Here is a 21,232-nt window from a genome sequence, read left to right on the forward strand (position 1 = left end):
TCTTACACTGAATCTGGATCTGGGTCAATAAATGGCGTTGCACCAAAAGGATCAATATTTGCTAGTAACATTTTGTTGATAATAGAACTCCCAGCAATTGAGGCAGCTAGTCCTGCTCTTAAACCTGGACGGAAAAAAAAATACAGGATCACATGTTAAGAGAAAAACAGAAAGAGCCAGTCCATTGTTTTTAGACCTAATCAGAAACACCTTGCTCCCAAAGCATGGTTTTCAGTGTCTGTTCTTCTCATTAATCATAACTAAGAACTATGACATTGGTAAATACAAGGTTGTTTTTAAACTCTTTATTTTATATTGGAGTCTAGCCGATTAACAATGTTGTGATAGTATCAGGTGCACAGCAAAGCAACTCAGCCATACATGGTAAATACAAGGTTGTTGATGCTTCTTGGGATCTATATGTTGTCATAAAAAATGTAGCAGGTGAGGACCTAAATAGGAATCTCTTCGTGACAGTTTCTTATTTACCATCAATGATTCTGTAACTTCAACAAGTAAATATTACTTCCTTTTTATTAGCAAATAATGTAGTAAGTCTGTAAGGAATTTACAATAAAGGCTGAATTATCCAGAATGTCATAGAGTTATCACTTCCATACTCTCAAAGCATAGATAATGATACTCAAGTAAAAATGTTGACATGCTAAGGTGAAAATTCAGTGTTGGTGTCAAGAATAAGTAGCAAAATATTAAACACAGGTATTTATGAATTTTAGAAGAATACAGTATTGAACATAAAAATGAAGCATTCATATTACCTCTAAATATGCAAAACTTCAAATTTATTTCAACAACTAGTTAGCTTTCGACTAACAAGTTATGGTATTCAAAGCTAACGAATTTTATGATCTACAAACCCAATATTAAGGCTAGAAGCACTAAAATCTGGTGAGAAGACAAAGGAATAGGGACCCAAGGGAACAGATAGACAAAAAGGAAACAATAATTCAGAAAAAAATATATCATGCAATTGAGAAACACTAGGGAAAAAAGTCCTTTCTTTAGCAAACATTCCTTTCCTCAACAATGTGCTCCTCTTAGAAGACGTTCATTATTTTAGCTACAAAGTTTAGCTGATTATCAAATAATCAAGATGAATTTTATTCTGTCATTTAATTTCACAGTTTTGAATATGCAATGGTATACTCTGTGATGCCAGTTCCCTTTATGTCTAAATAAGTAAAAAGAAGAACAAAACAACCATGCTGGTGAGAGAAAAGAACAGTTTGAAGAGGTGAAGAATCATATTTCGGATGCCCCATAGAAAAGTACAGTATTTTCTAAAATGTTTTAAGGTTAGCAATATTTACAGCTTCAGCCCAGAAAGGTTCATCCCAGGGCCCCAGGTTTGAAGAGAGATATGACCTCTAGACATGGAAGCCTTTCCAGAACCAAATGTGTTCTGGATTTATCTTTTTTATTTTAATATTTTCATTAAGATATAATTTACATACCATAAAATTCACCCCTTTAAAGTATATAATTCAGTTGTTTGTAGTATATACACAAAGTTGTGTGACGATCACTATTAATTGAGAACTTTTTATTACTCCCCAAAAGAAACCCCTTACCCATTAGCAGTCATTTTCCATTCCTCCCATTGTCCCATGTTCTCAGATCCTGGGAACCACTAAACTATCTTCTTTCTCTGTGGATTTGACTATTCTGGACATTTCACGTAAATGGAATCATATAATATGTGCCTTTTTGTGTTGAGCTTCTTTTGCTTGGCATAATGTTTTCAAGGGTAATCATGTTGTAGCATATATCAGCGCTTCATCCTTTTTAATGGTTGACTAATATTCCATTGTATGGATATACCACATTTTGTTCCTCCATTCATCAACTGATGAATATTTGGGTTGTTTCCACTTTTTGGCTACTATGAACAATGTTGCTATAAACAGTCATGTACTAGTTTTTGTGCAGACATGTATTTTCAGTTCTTATGGGTATATATGTAGTAGTAGAATTTCTGGATTATATGTTAACTCTGTGTTTAATCCTTTGAGGAACTGCCAAACTGTTTTCCAAAATGGCTGCACCATTTTACATTCTAACCAGCAGTGTATGAAGTTCCAATTTCTCCATGTCCTTGCCAATATTTGTTATTATCTGTCTTTTTTTGATAGTCATCCCAAAAGGGTAAAGTGGTATCTCATTGTGGATTTGACTTCATTTCCCTGATGAGTAATGATGTTGAGCATCTTTTCATGTGCTTATTGGACATTTGAATAATTTTTAGGGAAAATGTCTACTCAGATCCTTTGCCCATTTTAAAATTGGGATATGTCTTTCTATTGTTGAATTTTTAAGATTTATCTATATATCTTGGATGCTAGTCCTTTATGAGACATATTATTTGCAACTATTTTCTCCCATCCTGTGGATTGTCATCTCACTTTCTTGATAGTGCCCTTTGACTCACACAAATCTTTAATTTTAGTGAAGTCCAATTTATCTTTTTTTTCTTTTGTTGTTTGCGCTTTTGGAGTCATGGCTAAGAAACTATTGCCTAATCCAAGGTTATGAACATTTATGTCTATGTTTTCATTTTATAGTTTCATATTTTTAGCTCTTACCTTTAAGTCTTTTAGCCATAATGAGTTAATTTTTATATATGGTGTGAGGCAGGGGTCCATCATAATTCTTTGCCTGTGAATATCTAGTTGCCCTGGTAACACTGATTGAAAAGACTATTCTTTCCCCATTAAATAATTGTCTTAGCACATTTGTTGAAAATCAATTGACCATAAATGTAGGGGTTTATTTCTGGACTTTCAGTTCTATTCTATTGATCTATATGACCATTTTCATGTCAGCACTATGCAGTTTTGATTACTGTAGGTTTGGAGGAAATTTTGAAATCAGAAAGTGTGTTTCCTTTGTTGCTTTTGTTGTGGTCATCCATTTACAAAAAAAAAAAAAAAAAAGAATAGTAAGACAGTGGAACTTAAAAAAAAAAGAAAGTGTGTTTCCTTCAACTTTGTTCTTCCTTTTCAAGACTTTTCAGCTATCCTGAGTTCTTCGTATTTCCATAAGAATTTTAAGGTCGCTTATCAATTTCTTTGAAAAAGGCAATTGTGATTTTGATAAGGGTTGTGTGGAATCTTTAGCTCAATTTGAGGAGAGCTGCCATCTTAATAATATCTAGTCCTCTGATCCATGAACACAGATGTCTTTCAATTTTGTTAGGTCTTTTAAAATTTCTTTCAACAATGTTTTGTAGTTTTCAGTGTTCAAATAGTTCAGCTTCTTGGTTAAATTTACTTAGTTTTTTGGGTTATTTTGGATGCTATTGGAAATTATTTTCTAAAGATCTTCAGATTGTTCATTACTAGTGTATAGAAATACAATTATTTTTTATATATTTCTCTTTTATCTTGCAACCTTGTTGTTTTTGTTTATTAGCTCTAATTGTGCGTGTGTGTGTGTGGTGTGTGTGTGTATTCCTTAGGATTTTCTATATACAAGGTCAAAATGTGAAGAGATACAGTTTTGCTTTCTCCTTTCCAATTTGAACGCCTTTAATTCTTTTTATTTTGCCTAATTGCCCAAGCTAGAATCTCCAACAAGGCTGAATAGAAGTGGCTAGTTTGGACATCCTTGTCTTGTTCCTAATATTAGGGAGAAAGATTTCAGCCTTTCACCATTAAATATGAGGTTGGCTATAGGTTTTTCATAGATGGCCTTCTCAGGCTAAAAAGTTTTTTTCTATTCCTAGTTTGTTGAGTGGTATTACCACTGGAAGGTGTTGAATTTTTTTAAAATGCCTTTTCTGTATTTATTGAGATGATTGTATAGTTTTTGCTCCTTATTCTATTAAGATGGTATATTACATTGATTAATTTTCATATGTTGAATCAATTCTGCATTAGTAAGATACTATTCACTTGATCATGGTGTATAATTCTTTTTATATGTTGTTGGATTCAGTTAGCTAGGATTTTGTTGAGGATTTTTGTGTTGCTATTCATCAAGGATATTGGCCTATAGCTTTCTCATGATGTCTTTGACTGGTTTTGGTGTCAGGGTAATACTGGCCTCATAGAATGAGTTCGAAAGTGTTCTTTCAACAACAACAAAAAGACACAAATGGTCTTATTTCCAAAACGGAAAGAGACTAACAGACAAAGAAAACAAACTTATGGTTACCAAAGGGGAAAGGGAGGTGGGGGGAGGGATAAATTAGGAGGCTGGGATTAACATACACACACTACTATGTATAAAATAGATAACCAACAAGGATCTACTGTATAGCACAGGGAACTATACTCAGTATTATGTAATAACCTATAAAGGAAAAGAATCTGAAAAAGAATACATATATGAAACTGAATTGCTGTGCTGTACACCTAAAACTTACATGATAATGTAAATCAACTATACTTTAATAAAAAATAAATAAAATAAAACGTAAGTTAAGAAAAGTGTTCTTTCTTTTTCTAGTTTTTGGAAGAGTTTGTAAGGGACTGGTGTATTAATTCTTCTTTAAACATTTGGTAGAATTCACCAGTGAAGCAATTTGGGCCTGGGCTTTTCTTTGGAGGAAGTTTTTTGATTACTAATTCAATCTCTTTCCTTGTCATAGATCCAGCTAGATTTTCTATTTCTTCTTGAATCAGTTTCAGTAGTTTGCCTGTTTCTAGGAGTTTGTCCATTTCATCTAAGTTATCTAATTTGTTGGCATGCAATATTTTATAGTTTTTCCTTACAATCCTTCCTATTTCTGTAAGGTCCATAGCAATGTCTCCTCTTTCATTCCTGATTTCAGGAACCTGAATCTTCTCTCTTATTTCCTGGGTCAGTCTAGCTAAAGGCTTATCAATTTTGTTAAACTGTTCACAGAACCAACTTCTGGTTTTATTGATTTTCTGTATTGTTTTATATTCTCCTATTTTACTTATTTCCACTCAAAACTTTATTATTTCCTTCCTACTGCTTGTTATGGGTTTGTTTACTCTTATTTTTCTAGTTTATTAAAGTGGAGAGTTAGGTTTTTGTAGTCATTCTACTTTTTAAATATAGACATTTAATACATTTCACTCTAGCACTACTTTAGCTGCATCAAATAAATTTTGGTATGGTGTATTTTTGTTTTCATTCATACCAAAGTATTTTTTAAAATTTCTCTGTGATTTTTTTTTCTTTGACCCACTTTTTCCACATATTTGTGCATTTCCCAAATTTCCTTCTGTTATTGATTTTTAATTTCATTCCATTGTGGTTGGAGATCATACTTTGTATGATTTCAATCCTTCTAAATTTATTTAGAATTGTTGTATGGCCTAATATATGGTCTATCTTGGAGAATTTTCCATATGCACTTGAGAAGAATGTGTATTTTGCTATCGTTAGGTGGAGTGTTCTGTAGACATGTTAGCTATACTTGTCTTACGTGTTTTTCAAGTTTTCTATTTCCTTCTTGCTCTGTCCAGTTGTTTTATTCATTACTGAAAGTGGGATAATAAAGTCTCCAACTATTATTTTTGAATTATGATTCACCTTTAAAAATAATTTGTAGGAGAAATTGATTTTCAGGGTGTAATTTGGGTTCCAATCTACTCTGGAACGAATCTGGAAAGTTTTCACTGAGTCAAACAAATGGTACTTAAAGAGACCTCTGAGACATCTACATTTACATCCCATCCTTTCCACACAAGTCCTTTGGTTTCTGCTAATATTATCCTAATCCCAAGCCTTTATCCAGGGAAGGCTATGGAGATACATAAAAGGTAGTAGAATATAAGATCAAATTTACCATGAGTACTTAAATGCAGATTCCTGGGCTCCACTCTAGAACTACTCAATCAGAATTTCTCAGGGCAGGGTTCAGGAACACTTGCTTTAATACTTCCTAGGCAACTCTTGTACACACCAAAGTCTAAGGATCTGGACTCTGACTGACAAGAGTACCAAGAACATTTTCTTAAAGGAACATTTACCTTTAAGAACACATTTCTAAGGACTTCCCTGGTGGTTCAGTGGTAAAGAATCCGCCTTACAATGCAGGGGACGCAGATTTGATCCCTGGTCAGGGAACTAAGGTCCCACACGCCGCAGGGCAGCTAAGCCCACGGGCCACAAACTACAAAGCCCACATGCCCTGGAGCCTGCACGCCACAACTGGAGAAGAGAAAACCTGCATGCTACAATTAGAGAGAAGCCCGCGCACCACAATGAAGAGCCCACACGCCTCAACGACAGATCCTGCATGCCTCAGCGAAGATCCCGGTGCCACAACTAAGAGCCGGCACAGCCAAAAATAAACAAAAATAAATAAATAAATAAATAATAAATCTTAAAGAAAAAGAAAAGAACACAGTTCTATAGTTCAGGAAAATGAGTACTTATACGTTTTCACGGAAATACTTAAAAATACACCATGTTTCAGAATCTGTACTACCTGGGCAGATTATTCTGGTATTGAGCACAGGGAGGTTTTCTTTACTGGCTGCCACAGCAGGACCAGAGCCAGAGTCAGTTTGGGAACGACTTGCCCGGCCATCTGGAGACCGAGGTGCAGTTTTAACTGTTGGCAAAAAGTCCAGATTAAAAGGAGATAAAGTTATAAAAATAAGCAAGTCCTTACACACTCATGACATAAAATAATTGCATACATGTTTAATCAGTAGAACCAAAAATAATTACATTGTGTTTATTCTTTTACCATTTTCTGTTCATTTTCTTGGGATTTACTATGTGGAAGGAATCTGCCACAGTTAGAAGTCTTGATCTCCCACTTCGAATAGATGGCAATTAATAAAAAATAGATGCTTACCATAATTAAAGGTCAGTGATACTCATAATTTGAATGTGAGAAAGCCATTATTAAAGAAAAAGGAAATTCTGAAGCCTGACAATTTTTGAAAATGGAACATGTGTTGCAGTGTATACTACCAATGCAATCCTATTCTCAAAAATGTTGGATAAATGATAAAATTTAAGGAATGCAATTCCCAGAGCTAACAGTGAAACATGAGTAGCATTTTCTTCTACACATGGAAGGAAAAATATTATTTTTTCAAATGAAACCAATATACTTTTCCTGTACTTCCCAATTAATTATTTACTCAAGACAATGATTTGTCCAAAACAGTTTTATCATATTTTTATAAAAGCTCAATATGTTTAAAAAATTATTCCAAAACAGAATTACTCTCAAAGTAAACAACAAAAAGAGAGACTTAATTCTATCTAAACTGGGGCAATTTAGTGGAGAGCAAATAGTATCTTTAACTAATTTAGGAGCGATTGGCAGGTGTTTAAAAAACAGTAATCCTCAAACTCAATTTAAAAATACTCTAAAACTTAATTATCTTTACTCTCCCGAAGACTAATTACAAACTAACTATATTAATCTTACACACTCATCTCTCTGTTCAAAAACAGTCCAGCTGCACTAAAGAAAAGTAGCAGAACAGGCACTCTTTCTTTTTTTTTTTTTGACAGATGGGAGCCCTGGAACTAATTTCTAATAAAAACAACCTTTTGATATTCATCTCTGATAAAAAACAGAGTGTGTTCTAGTGACTAAGATTGATCTTCCATTGCAGGTAACTAAATTAATGTTTCATGGTTCTTCTTAAACATAACATCTCACTGATCATATTCATGTGTATTCTGCACATCTCAGATGTACGAATTATTATATTATTCAATGATAATACAATGAATATGCTGCAAAAAATTAATGATTAATACAGAAACACTTCTACTGCTACTGATTCCCACTAAATTGGATTACTAGCCAAAAAATAAGATCAAATACTGCTCCATAAAGGCTTGTATAATCTATGCTTGTTTCAATAACAATATCTACACCACTATAACTGTATTTTTTTGGTTTCCTTTGCAGGCTATAACGGAAGTGTCAAATTCATGAGAGTATAGTAAGGTGGGATGGTAGCTGGTTAGAAAACCATTACCAATGAGTGCTGAAAAACCAATCCTCCAAAGAGAGCCATTCATTATGTCCAGAATGAGTAGCGTTCAGGTATCGGTGTATTCTTGCATTACAGAAATATCTGGAGAATATTGCTCAAAACGGAGCATCGTATTTTAATGGGGTATCATAGTGACCAAATGGGTGCAACCAGAAAAAAAAAAGTTTAAAATCATCAAATTAGATTGGTAAAACAATTTAGGAGAGAGAATCTGGAAAAGAAGATATAATGTGTGGGAAGAGACTATGATGCCATGAAAGCCGTTTTTGGTCTCATTTCAGGGCTGCCGCACAGCAGTCACCTTCAATATCGTGAAATGATGTGTGTAAAACTGCTTTTAAACTAGCCATAAAGCCCTACACAAATGTCAGTAGTTGTTACTGTTAACATTATCATACATAAAAGTTTATTAATAATAACTGTAATCATGGGTATAAATTTAAGGAAGAATATATAAAGCGCAATACATTAACAAAAGAAAAACTTCCTAAGAATTAGAGCTGACCATGAGAGGGGGACGAAGTGAAAGTGAGTAGTCCGAAGGCTCAATGACCATCGGTCAAGGTTGTAAAATATGCCTACGTTGGATTATATTCTGCAATGGGGCCATTTAAGGTCTAAAAGATCTAAGGTTATAAAATTGGGTTGTGTGCTGGCATAGGTACACATAAGGTCTAAAAGGACTAAAGATGTAGAATATAAAAGCACTGGTTGTATGTCAGACATGTGAGGTCTATAATATGGTCTAATTTCAAAGTTTCTAAGAGTTTTAAATACAATTAAGAACTCTTTCAAAATTAGTGTAGTTAGCAACAACAGCGGAAGTAGTAGCAATAATCATAATAGTGATAATGACAGCAAACATTCCTTTACAGCACAATGTACCAGGTGCTATTTTAGGCACTTAATGTGCGTTAACTTATTTAAAGGTCACAACAAGTAGGTACATTATTATCCCCATTTCACAAATGAGGAAACCACAGAGAACTTAAGTAATCTATCCAAGTTTATATGTAATGGAAGTAAAAGCAAAAATTTAATGATGGCAAACAGTTGTGATATAATATCAATTGATTTTCATTAGTACTATGTAATTATTTTCATATTATCTTCTCATCTTCATTAATATTTCTGCTTGTTTTATTCTAGTAAATTAACACTTTTTCCCTCAAACAACATGAAAAATTAAAATATAAATTCATCTTCAATTAAAACCTAAAAGGTAGAGAAACAGTTAATATTATTCAAGCAACTACACAATAATTTTCTGGCAAAAATAATTTCAGTAGAGATAGGGTTGTAACTAGATGTCCTATGATTTAAAAACTTAATTTAGCGATAAGGATTATCAGCCATCTAGGCTGATCAATGGAACTCAAGGGACTGATAAATTATTTAAATGTCAAGTTTTATGCATGTGAGGCCTGCAGCTTCCATATTATTCTCAAAGGAATCTGCGGGCTAAAATAGGTTAAAATCTGCTGTTTTGGTGTTTACTCTTTCTTCAGGAAAATTAAGATATTTAGCCACATTTGGTCCCCAAGTCCTTAGTTTATTATGATGATTTCCAGATCATGTGATAAAAAAGGGATGTGAGAGTACTTGACAATGGTCTATTTAGACCATTAATGTTACCTTCATTATTTTAGCATTCATGAATATCTAAGCTTTAACTTCTGAAAAACCTTGTTAAAAATACAAATAGTTTATTTCAAACTGATAGGCCTTTTGAAAACTAAAAGCAGAATTACATTTTATTTAATTCCAAAATAATTTTATCACAGTTTTCTTACCAGTTAATGACGCTTTTGCATCATCTTCTTTTGATTCATCTTTAGACTCATCTGTTTCTGTGCTATCGTAATCAAATGATTGATTAACTGGTTCAGAGGAATGAACTGTCTGGTCATCCATCACTTTAAGTACCCAGAAGAGAAATATGTTTGAACAAGCAAAAATAAGATCCATAAATATTAAAATATGCTTAAAAAAGGAAAATTGAAATAGAAACCCAAAGAGATTCCACATTCACAAATAAGCACTGATTGGCAATGAACTTTGGGGTCATGTGATGTCTGTTAAGTACTAGAGATTATAAAAGGAAAAATTTTAAATTGTCGAAATTATATTTTTAGCAGAAGAGAAAAATAAAATATAAGAACTTTAGAGAATGAAATACAAGTCCAATTACAAGTTACAATCTGTTTCTGAATATTATTTACATTAAAGTTAACTTCTAATCTACTACTAAAATTCTAAGAGAAGTATACATATTTACATTAATACAAAAAATTAAAATATAGGTGTAACTTTTATAAACTCTTAAAAAAGCAACATCAACATTTAGGAAATAAATGTTAAAATATTTTCAAAGTAGTTTATAGGTTTGATATTCTTCAAGAATTTAACAGATTCCAGTTTAAAAAATTTTAATTTTAGAAATATGATTTAAAGGTAATTTTTAACTTTATTTTAATGTTTCCAGTGTACTTTATCTCTGAAACTTTTTAAAGTGTGTCCAGACTGACCAATAGGAAAATTCCCTTGTGCTTGCCACGGGAATGCTGCTCCCTTCTTCAGAAGTTACTTTTGTTAATGTGTACCTTTTCCGGCCTCTTCAATGACTTGCCTCACTGCTTTCTTTAAACTGTTTGCCCGCAGCATTATTTCCCTCGGTTTGACAGTTTTCTGGGAGGAAGGTTTTGTAGTGTCATCCAAGAGTTGTTCCTTGCTTTCCCACAAGGATTCTTCGCTGGAAGATTCCGCATGATCTTCTTCTACAATGAGAGGGCTGATGCCCGGGAGAACCGGACTAGCCTGGGAATCTGTGTGCAAAGCCTGGAGCAGTTGTTCAAGCTTCTCATTTAGAACTGAACACTAAGAAAACAAAAACACGGGAATGAATCTTCATTTAGTGGAGATGGAAAGTGATAGTTTAAATGAATGGTTTTTGATTTTTAGAGGAAAAGATGCCTACATTGATGTTTATCATTAATTGGTTATCTATTACAAATTATACCTTAGACAGCTATGGACTTAATAATTTATGATTTTTTAAAAAACAGCACAATTATTCTGTAAATTTACTGATTTATACTTCCAGAACTATTCACGCACCATCGCACACGTGAAAATCTTTACAATCTTCCTAAAGCTATTTTTCTTTAAAAGAAAACAACGAAAACTTCACGATAAAGTGACACATTACATTAACAATTTACACATTATACAAAATTTGCTGTACATTATACAAAACATTGCACAAACTTTTTTTTAAGTAATCAACTTAGACAGGCACTGCCAAGCCTGTCTGAGTCTTGTAAACACAAACTGCCAAGTCTGGCTGAGTCCTGTAAACTCACCTTCAAAGCTCTGGTTTGCAAAGGAGTGACAGTACTTAAGGGATTATTGGCTCAAAGAAAGAGAAAAAGGAATGTGCACAGGATAAGGAAGAACGATGCAGAAAGAAAGCAAGTACTGGGCCCTTGTTTCTTTCTGCTTTTCTTGAATTCCTAAGGATAAAGAAACATTTAGAACTGAAGCTATTGATGCTGCTGCCGAATATACGTTTTACCTCCACACAATTTCCAGTCCCTTCCGCCTCCCTTTGTTTTTGATGACATGCCAAGAGAAAGTTACAGCAGAGACAGTTATGAGAAAAAAGTGTGACTACAGAGGGTTTCTGTTTTCTGAAGCTCTCCACAGAGTAGAAAAACAAGAGAAAGAGGCTGAAAACTTCAAACGTATATTTCTATTTTCTTTTCCTTCCACTCCATCAAACCACCATCTACAGCTGGGGAAGATCATTCCTTTGCAAAGCCCAAGAGAGACAAGCCTTTTGCGAGGATGCCCTGTCACGAACAAATGAAAGCAAAGATGGTAGCTTTCAAGGTTCAGTAAACTATTCTTATTTTAGCCTCAGAAAGCTCACAATGTAAAAGAAATATCTATAAAGAAAAAGGCAAAGCAAGAAACAGAACCCTGAAAGAGGCCGAGGATCATAACATCTGGGAAATCCAAGCAACCATGCTGGGAGGGAACTTGAGTGGCCAAGGTTTGCCTGGAAGTGGAAAACCATTCCTCTTCCCACTGGAAAGCCAGCTTCCCAGCATTTCCCCCCATGTGACCCGACTACTGTGCATTTCTCCTTCAAAATGTCAATCAGTGGGAAAAAGGAGTTGAGTTATCAAGTTCGGCGTGTTGGTCTTCAGCAATGCGGTTTTTCTACATATTAACGGGACTAACCATAAAGCATGTTTTAAACCCTCATATCTGATTCAAAAGTAATTTTTCTCTTGGTTTAAGATGTTTTGGCAGGAAAGCCACTTCATCAATTTAGCTGTAAAACACAGTTCAATATTAACATTGTCAGTAAAAAACCTTCATGTCCTGAACACGTCCCGCTTACTTTATTGGCCACGGCATCGGCTGCAACAGCTTTTTCCAACGTTTTTTCATGCGCCTTCTCTACTTTGGCAACGAAATCCTTTACGGTTTCACAAAGTACCCTTTGAAGAAAAGAAATTGTGCAATTCAGGAAACTCAGTAGGCTGATTTGCTTTGATTTACAAACATATTTAAAAATAAGCACAATTAAGTAAACTGTTAAAATATCGGGATCATTTGTTTATAAATCCATACTTGTTTTTGCTGTGTAACATGTCCTATATAAGTTTAAGACATTCGAAGTGATAAATGGATACGTGAATAAACCTTGCTCTACATAATATAAATAAGTCATTTTAAGGTTATAACAAGTCTTTCTCAAATATTTAAATTTTTAAAATTCTTGAGAAGAGTAGTTGTAGACCTTATTTAAAAAAGAAAGCATTATCTTCTGCACCTTATGTATCCTTATAACAGGACTTTCAGTGTTGAGCAAACAAGAATAAATCTGTCACTAATGGTGTCACTGTTGCTCTCCTATTCATTATATGGGTAACTATATCCTTCCTGAAGAGGAAAGAGGTTGTGCGTTATGCTGGAAACTAACCTGCCACTTGAACTGAGTTATAGTCTCTGTAAATCCATTCATTTTTTTTCCTTAAAATAGCCAATGTAATACCATGCAGACTAACTGAATTTAGGTCTTGTTAGTGTCAGCAGTGTACGGTTTACTTGTTTGTTTCTTTTAATTACATTTGGTTTCTTTGCAATAGAAATAGACTAGAAGAAAAAAATCTGAAACATTAAAAAATTTGTCAAAAGTCTTTAGAACTGGTGTTGGATTAAAAACTACAACCAACAGAATGGTATATGACCAGCTTTTTGTAGCAAGCACTTATAAAGTGACTTTGAAAACAAAATCAGACTATTTTAAAATAATAATATTTCTCTTTAACATTGATAAAGGTTGAGGAATTTTAGGAAAAAAAACCCCAGATTACAGCAATTATTTTTTTCTATTACACTCACAATTTTCTCTGGTATGTGAGTGACATAAACTTTCCAGATACTTAAGTATTAGGAAATCGAGCCATTCAATAGATACAGTACACACACACACACACACACACTCTTCAAACCTTCACATTTATCATCTAAGAAATAAATGAATTACTCCTAACATTTTTTGTTTTATTTGTTATTTTTGGCAACCATTTCTAGATTCCACTTGGACAAAAGGTAATACTTCCTAACCTTTAACCTTTTTGGTTGGGCTTTTAAACAAATTTCTACAGAGACTCTAGCTAACCATTTATTAGAGATTCATTCATGTGTTTCATGTCAAGTTTGGTCTTCTTTGTTCATGTATAATATTTTTATGGAATTTCTTGAAATATTCAGGCAGGCTACTATGAAATTTCTTCTATGAACTTTACTGAAAGTTTCTCTAAGACGTCCCACCTTTAAGAAGAGGAAACAATGACATTCCGTCCTCTTTACGGAACTCCAAGATAAAAGTTTTCCTTGTTATTATTACAACACTGTGTTGATAAATTTTCCTCTTGGATTTGTGAAATTGCATAATGCCATAACATTATCATAGCTACTTTTGCTGGCATTTCACTAACTCCTAGGGACAGAGCCTGTCGGTCCATCAGCCTAGGAATGAAAGGGGCGGCAGAGGTGCTTCCTCACTTGTGCCATGCTGCTGAGGCAGACAGAGGCTCAGGGAGAGAGGAGGACACTGGGTTAGGGAACGCTTGCAATTTAGTTGGGGGAATCTTATGGTCCACTAAGTTCCATATTCCAGAAGATAGAGGATATTTATAATCAGGAGGAATGAATTCACTTTTTGTTATACCTAAATGGTGAATGCAGAGGTTTTTAAAATAGAAATAAAACATACACTTAAAAGCAGTGTGATTTCAAAGTCACACCAACTAGGAACTTGCAAGCTTGGGGAAAAACAGTTTTAAGATGTATTTACTATAGTAACACAAAAAACTGTATCCTCCAACTGGTACAGTTTCCTGCTTTAATACATAAAGACTTCCAGAAAATATGTGCAAAAATCAAATGAATGAAACTGGAACATGGATCTTCACATAGAGCTAAAAATATTCTAAATTCCTAATTCCACGTTTAATTAACATTAGTCATCATTTTGATGAGGTATATCCAGCACTGTACTTCTTTAGTTTTGTTCTCTCTCTTCCAAGCTGAACATGGTCAAATTACTCAGTTGAAGCTAACAACAGTCTACACAGCTAGCATGCTTTATGATTTCCACCATCATCTTAATTATGTTATATAGGGAACCTATACTTATCACTGGTAACAGCATCTTCATTTATCTGTTTTTCCACTTATTTTTAATAGGGGTAAATGACAATAAAACATGCAAATGCTACACTAAGAAAAATACGGCGATGGTGCCCAAACAGAACCACATATTGGTAGTCAGTACCTGAAAACTTCATTTTTAATCTGATATTTAAAAGTTCCAATCAGAAATTAAAGGTGATTTACAAACATCAATGCATAATATATTAAAACCCCTAGCTATCTATGTGCTCTGAGGAAAGATTCTAACTACATATCTAACCTCATCTATTCAGTGAGGGGGTTCGCCTAAATTATCTCTAAGATAGATCCTAAATCTAAAATTCTATGGTTCTATGACAATGGTTCCAATTTTATTATTTCTTCCCGCTAATGATCCCATTTTCTGAGAAATTTTTTTTAATGTTTATTTATTTATTTATTTATTTATTTATTTATTTATTTATTTATTTATTTTGGGGTGCATCAGGTCTTAGCTGCAGTGTGCAGGCTCTCTAGATGTGGCATGCAGGCTCCAGAGCACTGTAGGCTCTGTAGTTGTGGCACGCAGGCTCCCGAGAGCATGGGCTCTGCAGTTTGTGGCATGCGGGCTCTCTAGTTGAGGCACAAGGGCTCAGTAGTTGCAGTGCATGGGCTTAGTTGCCCCACAGCATGTGGGATCTTAGTTTCCCGACCAGGGATCAAACCCATGTCCCCTGTATTGGACGGCGGATTCTTAACCACTGGACCACCAGGGAAGTCCCTGAGAATTTTTGTCTACAGAATAAATTGCATTTACTTTATAACTTGTTTTTTATTTTTATTAATAAATGACATCTATAATGACTAATTAGTCCTTCTGAATCTCAGAAGATAACTCATGTTACCATACTGAACTGACAAAATTACAAAGTCAAAGAAATGTTGACTTTATGTTGATGAACTACATTAGTTAACCTACTTATTAGCTATGCTGATGAAATACAGCTTTTCCATCAGCATTTTCAACATTTTAAAATAGTTAAAAATAGCTTAAGCTACTGGGAATTACTATTTTATGAAACAAATATAAACATACACAAGAGGTTTAGTTAAAATGTTCTGCCTTAATGCATCATTCAACAAGTAAATGGCATTAACAAAAGAAGAGAATTCTTTATCTAGGTGGTAGTTAAAAGAATGTAGATGTAAATGTGTATGTGTATTATCTTTTTCTAATCACTAAGTTGTACCTTTATGATTTGAGTACTTTACTGTGTATATGTCGTGCCTCAAATAACACAGTTTTTTAAAAGTAGGGAGAACTATTATAGATTTTCTCAGTCTTAGAGACATAAACCCTAATGCAATACATGCCCTGTTTGGATTTTGATTTGAACGAATCAATTGTCTAAAAAAAACTTCAAGAAAATTAGGGGAAATGGAATATAGGTTGAGTAATTATTATTAATTTTATTAGACTTTTAAAAAAGATTATTGGATATACATACTGAAAGTGGAATAAAATGATTTCTGGGATTTGCTTAGAGATACTCTAGCAAAAGAAAGTGGGGAGTAGATGACAAAATGTTGATAAATACTGAAGCTGAGTGATGGGTATGGTGGGAAATCATTATACTACTGTCTCTACTTTTTTGCATATTTGAAAAAATCCATAACAAAAGTCAAAGTAAAAATATACCATATCACTGGTACAAAGTTATTACATATTGTCCTCTCTTTTCTCTCTTGAACCTCTTTATGGCAAATCCCCCAGAATTTTAATCTGCAGTTGTAAAGTTCAGGCATCTGGGCAGGCCTGGGAGCTCAGACAAGTGACAAGAGGGGACCAAGGTTGTAATAGAATCTGCTTAAAGGCAAATGAGCTAGTCAGGGAGGAATCCAAAGCCAAGCTAAGAGTAGAGCCTAGACAAGGAGCCAGGTCAAGGTCAAGGAAAAAATGTGAATGCAGTTGGGTAAAACATGAGGTGATGATACCATAATTTAATATAGCACTCTGTAGTTTATAAGCTCTAATTTTATTTCATTACTCAAGTTAATTCCCCTAACAGTTCCATGAGGGAGGAAGGACAGGCATTCTTTCCATTCTTACACTTGATGAAACAGGCATAGGTCACAAAGCCAGCAAATGGTTGAATCTCATCTAGGACCTCAGACTGACATAGTACAGCACTGTGACTTAACGTCAGTGGTTTTAAAGCTGTTTTTCAGAAATATTTCAGGGATTTCACCAAGGCTTGATTAAAATTTCATTTAGAAATATAGAATATAATTTTTTAAATGTTCTTAACATTTTAAAATAACTGTTAGGTATACAAGAGAACAATACTATGCTAGCTCTTACTTTAGAACTCACTATTTTTTGTGCAAATCTTGTACTATATTTAATGCAGTTTCCAGTTATTTCTGTATTTTATGTTGGTTACATGGTCGTAAGGAAATTGTCTTCAATTAAACAAAAATGGCATCCTTACGACCATGTAACCAACATAAAATACAGAAATAATTGGAAACTGCATAGGACATAAAACTAAAACTGTCACCTATAACCTTATTGCTTATTTTTCTGTTAAGTAACTAATAATTTAATCCTATCCAATGTATTAATGCCAACAAAATAAAATTTTAGTTTTTTAATATTGGGATTCTGCATAAAATTTTATTTGAAAAAAGACAGTTATAAGTCAATTATCATCTTAAAGAAATAAAAATAAAAAACACATAAAATGTAAAAGAGGCAGTAATCAAACACCCGAAAGCCAATATTAAAGCTTTGCTAACATCTGAACTAAGAAAGGTGGCCAAATAAAATATTTACTTAACTGTATTAAAGAATAATTCTATAACTTGTTATACCTTTCAAAAGTTTCCATTGCAACTTTCAATCTTTTCTAGCCATGTCCTCTAAAATGTCCCATAAAGAGGCACTTGACTCATAGGGCAAGGGTGGCAAATGCAAATGTCTTCCTCATAGAAGTAACTTAAGAAATACCAGAGGAAGTAACTTTGGTATGTGAATTCGGCCCAAGAGGAGAAAGACAATAGGGAGTGCTAAGGCCTGGGACAAAGTAGAGATTTGTACATTTCACCATAAAGCAATATAACTAATTAAAAAACACCCAACCGAGGCATCAACCAAAAAACCCATCAGCAGCACTGCCCATCAAATAAAGAGCATCTGGAGCCCACTAATCTGGGCAACTAGTGTGCTTCCCTTGCCTTTTGCTGTTAACTCTTTTCCTATTGCTCAGTCCTGTCTCCTATTGCTGAAGGTTATGGCGCCAAAAGCAATTGTCACTACATCTGTGCTTTGGTCACAAGCAAATTTGTTTTTCATGATTTATTTTGTCTTTCCTTGACTTCTTTGCAAATTAAGTATATAACATGTAAAGTTTGTGTATTTTTCCCTCCATCATTTCCCCACTCCCTTTCTTTCCCTTCCCTTTCTCTCCTCTTTCTGTATATCAGTAATATTTCCTTGCTAAGCCTGAATCCTAAAGCATGCTTTTACTTTTGCTCATCAGCTGAAAATTTCAGTGGGTTTCACTCCTTCCTGTAGTTGACTTTCCAGTTCTCATGACAGCAGTATAGGGTGATTCAAGACTAAATCCTAAATTCCAGCCAGGCAACATTCGGGATAATAAAATCAAGTAGCTTTGGCTCCATGTATGGAATCAACTTAACTAAAATCTGATAACTTTGAATTAAAATATAATTACATAATTTAAACATACTGAGAAATGTCATTTTGAAAAATCTCATTATTATTTTCCTTCTCCTGGTGTAAACAATCCCTGAATAGTAGTGTTTATGGAAATAATAAATTATAGTGAAATGCGTTTTCCACATCATAATTAATCATAAATGTTTCTTTAAATAAGAACTTAGATTAATCAAATTCTAAACATTCACTGTACCTTTTTGACAAAAATGTTTCAAATTAAGCCTCAAAAAAATAGCCTATAAATAAACTCCACTGCAAATAAGATGCTAAGGTGGTTTTTTAAAAACCAGTGCAAATTTAGTATATCTAGTTCTATAACCTACTTCACAGATATTTTGGGGGGCGGAAATCACGAAGAAATGTCATAAGTGGTAGGAAACAGCTTTCCTTTCATTTTCACCATATAACTATACCATGATTTGAACTCCACAACTCACTTGGCAGATGATATGACCACTGCATGTTCATCAGAATTGAGGATTTTTGTAAGATGAGCTGCAACTGAGTCTTCATAAATTGTCATCTGAAAAAATAAAAAACTCACACTGTATTATTATTTCTGACATTTATACAACTCAGTTATTACTGCTTCAAAAATGGGACCATTTTGACTCATCTGACACACGGCAATGGCTGTAATGAAATATAAATGGCTTTAATGAAATAAATAATATATATGAAAGAGTCATTATACAAAATAGATAAATATTTTCTTTCTGTGAAAGGCTCTTAGTTTCTGGAATTCTTTAATTCATATTCTTAGAAAAATCCATAAAATCCATTAAAAATTTCATTAATGTCAAATAGCTGAATATATTAAAAAAACTCCTACAAGTCAGTACAAAAAAAGCAAGACAATCTAATAAAAATTGGCAAAAGACTAGAAATTAAAGAGGAAGATAGGGCTTCCCTGGTGGCGCAGTGGTTAAGAATCCGTCTGCCAATGCAGGGGACATGGGTTCGAGCCCTGGTCCGGGAAGATCCCACATGCTACGGAGCACCTAAGCCTGTGTGCCACAACTACTGAGCCTGTGCTCTAGAGCCTGTGAGCCACAACTACTGAGCCCACATGCCACAACTACTGAAGTCCACACGCCTAGAGCCCATGCCCTGAAACAGGAGAAGCCAGCGCAATGAGATGCCTGTGCACTGCAATAAAGACCCAACACAGCCAAAAATAAATAAATAAAATTTAAAAAATGAAAAATAAATAAATAAAAAAATAAATAAAGAGGAAGATATACAAGTGGTCCATAAGCAGATGAAAAGGTGATCAATCTCATCAGCCATCAGGGAAATAGAAACTAAAACCACAGTGCAACACCCCTGTATATCTGCAGAATAGCTAAAAGGAAAACAACAGTGATGAATGGAAAATGCCATATGCTGGCAAGGTTGTGGAGCAACAGAATTCTTGTACACTGCGGTGGAGGCGCAAATTGATACAAACACTCTAGAAAACTGCTGGGTAGTATCTATTAAAGCTGAACGTATGCATAACACTGTAGGACTCAGCCATTCAACTTCTGTTTATACTCAAAAGAAAGGCAGATGTGCTTTCCCAAAAGACATGTGTTAGAATGTTCACAGCAGCATCCATTCAATAGTCGAATGGATAAAAAACTGTAGTATATTCGTGCAACAGAATACTACAGAGCAATGAGAATGCATGACGTACCACTATGCCACAATATAGATGGATCTCACAGACATAATATTTAGGGAAAGAATTCAGAAATGAAGGAGTGTACACATACAAAATGATTCTATTTTGTAAAGTACAAAAACAGACAAGATTAATCTATGCTGTTAGAAGTTAAGATAGTGGTTATTGGGGTGGGAGGTGGGGTGATGAAAGAAAGGGGGCACGGGGGGTACTGGTAATGCTGCCTTGTGTCTGGGTGTTGATTACATGGGTTCATTTAGTTTCTGGAAACTTACCAAGCTATATGTTCATGATATGTGCACTTTTCTGTATGTATAATGCAATAAAAAGTTTTTAAAATGCTGAATGCATGTCATTCAATCATGTAAATAAGTATTTCTCTCAATGAAATAATCAAAATGCTAAAGGAATCCCATATCCCCTGATCTATTTGACTCAAACTTTAAAGTTCTGTTGAAAGAACACATCTTCCTAATATGTAAAAATGTGCACAATATTTAAACAGCCTCATATTCAGAGCCTTCCACCAAATGTTTGCCTCAACTCTATTCCATGTCACACAGCTCAAAAATGTCCATTATAAACTATCTGCTCTATTCAAGCTGGCCTCCAATGCTCTTCTGACTCAGGTAACCTTTCACTGCTTTTTATCAATCAGCATCAGTTTATTCACACACAAATGAAGATTCAATTACCCACCCCCCTATAAAGCCTTCCTGACTAGCTTCTTCCCAAAGCAATCTCAGTCCTGCTTTACATCCATTGCCACCAATGGCAATCAGTGTGCTACTGATTTAAATTTCTATCTTACTGCCTTCAAAGGCAGAGCACATATGGAAAAGAAATTTTACCTGAAAGAAAGGAGGAGAGGGGAGGAACCTCAAAGTTTCACACAATATTGTATTGACTGATAAATCTACTTACTGATCCCTGGTCTAAACATTAAAAACTACATCTTTACAGTTAAGATCAGAAAAATGAAAATGTATCTTCTAAAAAAAGCAAAGAAAGGAAATACTCTTCCAAAAAATTGATTTTATTTCTTTTCCCTACAGGGTAGACTGTCATAGAACATAAGGTCGAGAAAAACTATCAATTCCATTTGAATTTACATTTAAAAAATCCAAGTTTTTGTCCATTAAAAGTAACCAAAGGCATAGAGTACAA

The 21,232-nt window shown here is 34.1% G+C and overlaps 1 protein-coding gene across 7 annotated transcripts in view; it reads right to left on the reverse strand.

The window, feature by feature from the left end:
* The window catches only part of DGKH (diacylglycerol kinase eta), a 165,491-nt gene that overhangs the window by 27,802 nt on the left and 116,457 nt on the right, over positions 1 to 21,232 (reverse strand). For all 7 annotated transcript variants that reach the window (XM_059902884.1, XM_059902883.1, XM_059902882.1 and 4 more), the window contains 6 exons: positions 18,837 to 18,922; positions 12,376 to 12,475; positions 10,571 to 10,844; positions 9,761 to 9,883; positions 6,428 to 6,553; positions 7 to 124 (listed from right to left, as the gene is read on the reverse strand). In XM_059902884.1, the coding sequence (XP_059758867.1) occupies positions 7 to 124; positions 6,428 to 6,553; positions 9,761 to 9,883; positions 10,571 to 10,844; positions 12,376 to 12,475; positions 18,837 to 18,922 (827 nt within the window). The remainder of the gene's footprint in view (positions 1 to 6; positions 125 to 6,427; positions 6,554 to 9,760; positions 9,884 to 10,570; positions 10,845 to 12,375; positions 12,476 to 18,836; positions 18,923 to 21,232) is intronic.

This window comes from Balaenoptera ricei, chromosome 18 (assembly GCF_028023285.1).
Source record: "Balaenoptera ricei isolate mBalRic1 chromosome 18, mBalRic1.hap2, whole genome shotgun sequence".
NCBI lineage: Eukaryota > Metazoa > Chordata > Mammalia > Artiodactyla > Balaenopteridae > Balaenoptera > Balaenoptera ricei.